This window comes from Microtus ochrogaster, chromosome 24, assembly GCF_000317375.1.
Source record: "Microtus ochrogaster isolate Prairie Vole_2 chromosome 24, MicOch1.0, whole genome shotgun sequence".
In the NCBI taxonomy this organism is placed as follows: Eukaryota; Metazoa; Chordata; class Mammalia; order Rodentia; family Cricetidae; genus Microtus; species Microtus ochrogaster.
In genome coordinates this window covers 32638841-32640621 of record NC_022024.1, presented here as the reverse complement: position 1 = coordinate 32640621, position 1781 = coordinate 32638841, and the positions used below count along the sequence as shown (strand labels likewise).

The 1781-nt window shown below is 48.0% G+C and overlaps 1 protein-coding gene across 1 annotated transcript in view; it reads right to left on the bottom strand.

Moving 5' to 3' along the window:
• The window catches only part of Spic (Spi-C transcription factor), a 42096-nt gene that overhangs the window by 18625 nt on the left and 21690 nt on the right, over positions 1-1781 (bottom strand). The window contains exon 3 of the mRNA XM_005358278.1: positions 627-795. Coding sequence (XP_005358335.1) covers positions 627-795 — 169 coding nt within the window. The remainder of the gene's footprint in view (positions 1-626; positions 796-1781) is intronic.

The window sequence follows — 1781 nt, the reverse complement described above, 5'->3', positions numbered from 1 at the left end:
TTCTCTTACCGTGTGGCTCCTTCTCCTAGGTTTACTGCTTTTTAAGTGGTCAGCTAACACTAACCTGAGGCCTTGTCTCTCTGTGCCCTTGTGGGTTCCCAGCTCCTAACTGCGCTTGAACACGTACCTCAGTCCGTATTTCTCCTTCTCCTTTTTCCCGTAGGGTTACTAAGCAGCTTACTCTCGAAAACATATTCATTGTGCTTGGGAGTAACGTGACAAACATCCACCAAATACAGTCCCCTCCCCCTTTCAATTATTGCCATTTTCAAATAAGGAAACGGAGGTTGAGGGAAAAAAAGCCACACACTAAAGGTCATCCAGCCAGAGGTAGGGGTCACCAAACCACTCTAAACCGGAATCTTTTCACTGAGCCACCTGACTTGTGTCTTTTATCTCTAGAGAGAGAAGGACGTGACAACCCAGGGTCCTGGGGCTTTTGTCGAAGGTTTGCTGAAACAGCGCCGGAGAGCAGCAAACAGCACTAGGGCCTGAAGCTCAGGGTTAGCAGCAAGCCAAGCCACAAGGCAGCAAACCAGACTCTTTCTTTACCACTCAGACTGGGCTTCCGTTCTCTAGTGGCTCTAAGTATTGCCATTATTACACTAGCTCCTCTCAACACCCACCTCCTTCGCAAGGTCAGCTGAAAGTCACCTGGCTTGGAAGAAGCGCGTCCTACAATTAGGGTCCCGCGGAGGTTGCAGAACCCTGGTTCCCTGCGTTCTGACGTAATCGTAAGCACCAGGAGCTCTGCCGCCTTCCTGGTCTCACTGCGCTCGAGGAGCCAAGCGGCAACTAAATCATTTTCAATGAATTGAAGCTGGGGCTGGAGAGATGGCTCAAGTGTTAAGAACAACTGTTCCTCGGGACGGTAGTGGCGCGAGCCCTTAATCCCAGCACTCGGGAGGGAGGCAGAGACAGGCGGATCCCTGTGAGTTAGAGGCCAGCAGGGTCTACAAAGTTAGTTCCAGGACAGGCTCCATAGCGACTGAGAAACCCTGTCTCGAAAAACCAAAAAGAAAAGGAGAGAGAGAGAGAGAGAAACTGTTCCAGGGGACCAGAGAAAGTTTGGTTTCTGGCACCCAAATCAAGTAGCACTCAACCATCTGTAACTACAGCTTCGGGGACCTGACATTTCTGGCGTGCAAGGGCCCCAGCGCTCACTCAAGCGTACTCGCAGACGCAGATGCCTATGCATAACTGAAAATAATACAAGTAAATCTTTCAAACGTAAAAACATTATGTAATGATTAATTTACTGATTATGCTTTCATCCATAGATATTGCATGGTGAACTCATGTGCCCCCGGCCCCCTCCTTCTTTTTTTCTCATCCCTCTCTGCTCCAGTTAGGTTCCTTTGACCCCCTAAACAATTTACTTGTATTTTCCTGTTATTGTGAGTGTGTGTGCATGCGCGCACATGCACGTTAAGGTGCTTGTAAGCAAAACTTAGAGGAGTTGATTCTTTTCTACCACATGGGTCCTAGGGATAAAACTCAGGTTGGTAGCTTTGATGGCAAGTACCTTGGCTTGTCCAGCCGTTTCACCAACCTGAAGAGAACATTGTTTCAGTAATATCTGAACGGTAACTCTGTATTTCAAAAAAAGAAAAAATGGATTAGTTGGGAAATAATGTTCTTTCTTTTCTTTCTTTCTTTTTTTTTTTTCAGACAAGATTTCACTGTTGGCTGGGCAGTGGTGGCGCACGCCTTTGATCCCAGCACTCGGGAGGCAGAGGCAGGCGGATCTCTGTGAGTTCGAGACCAGCCTGGTCTACAGA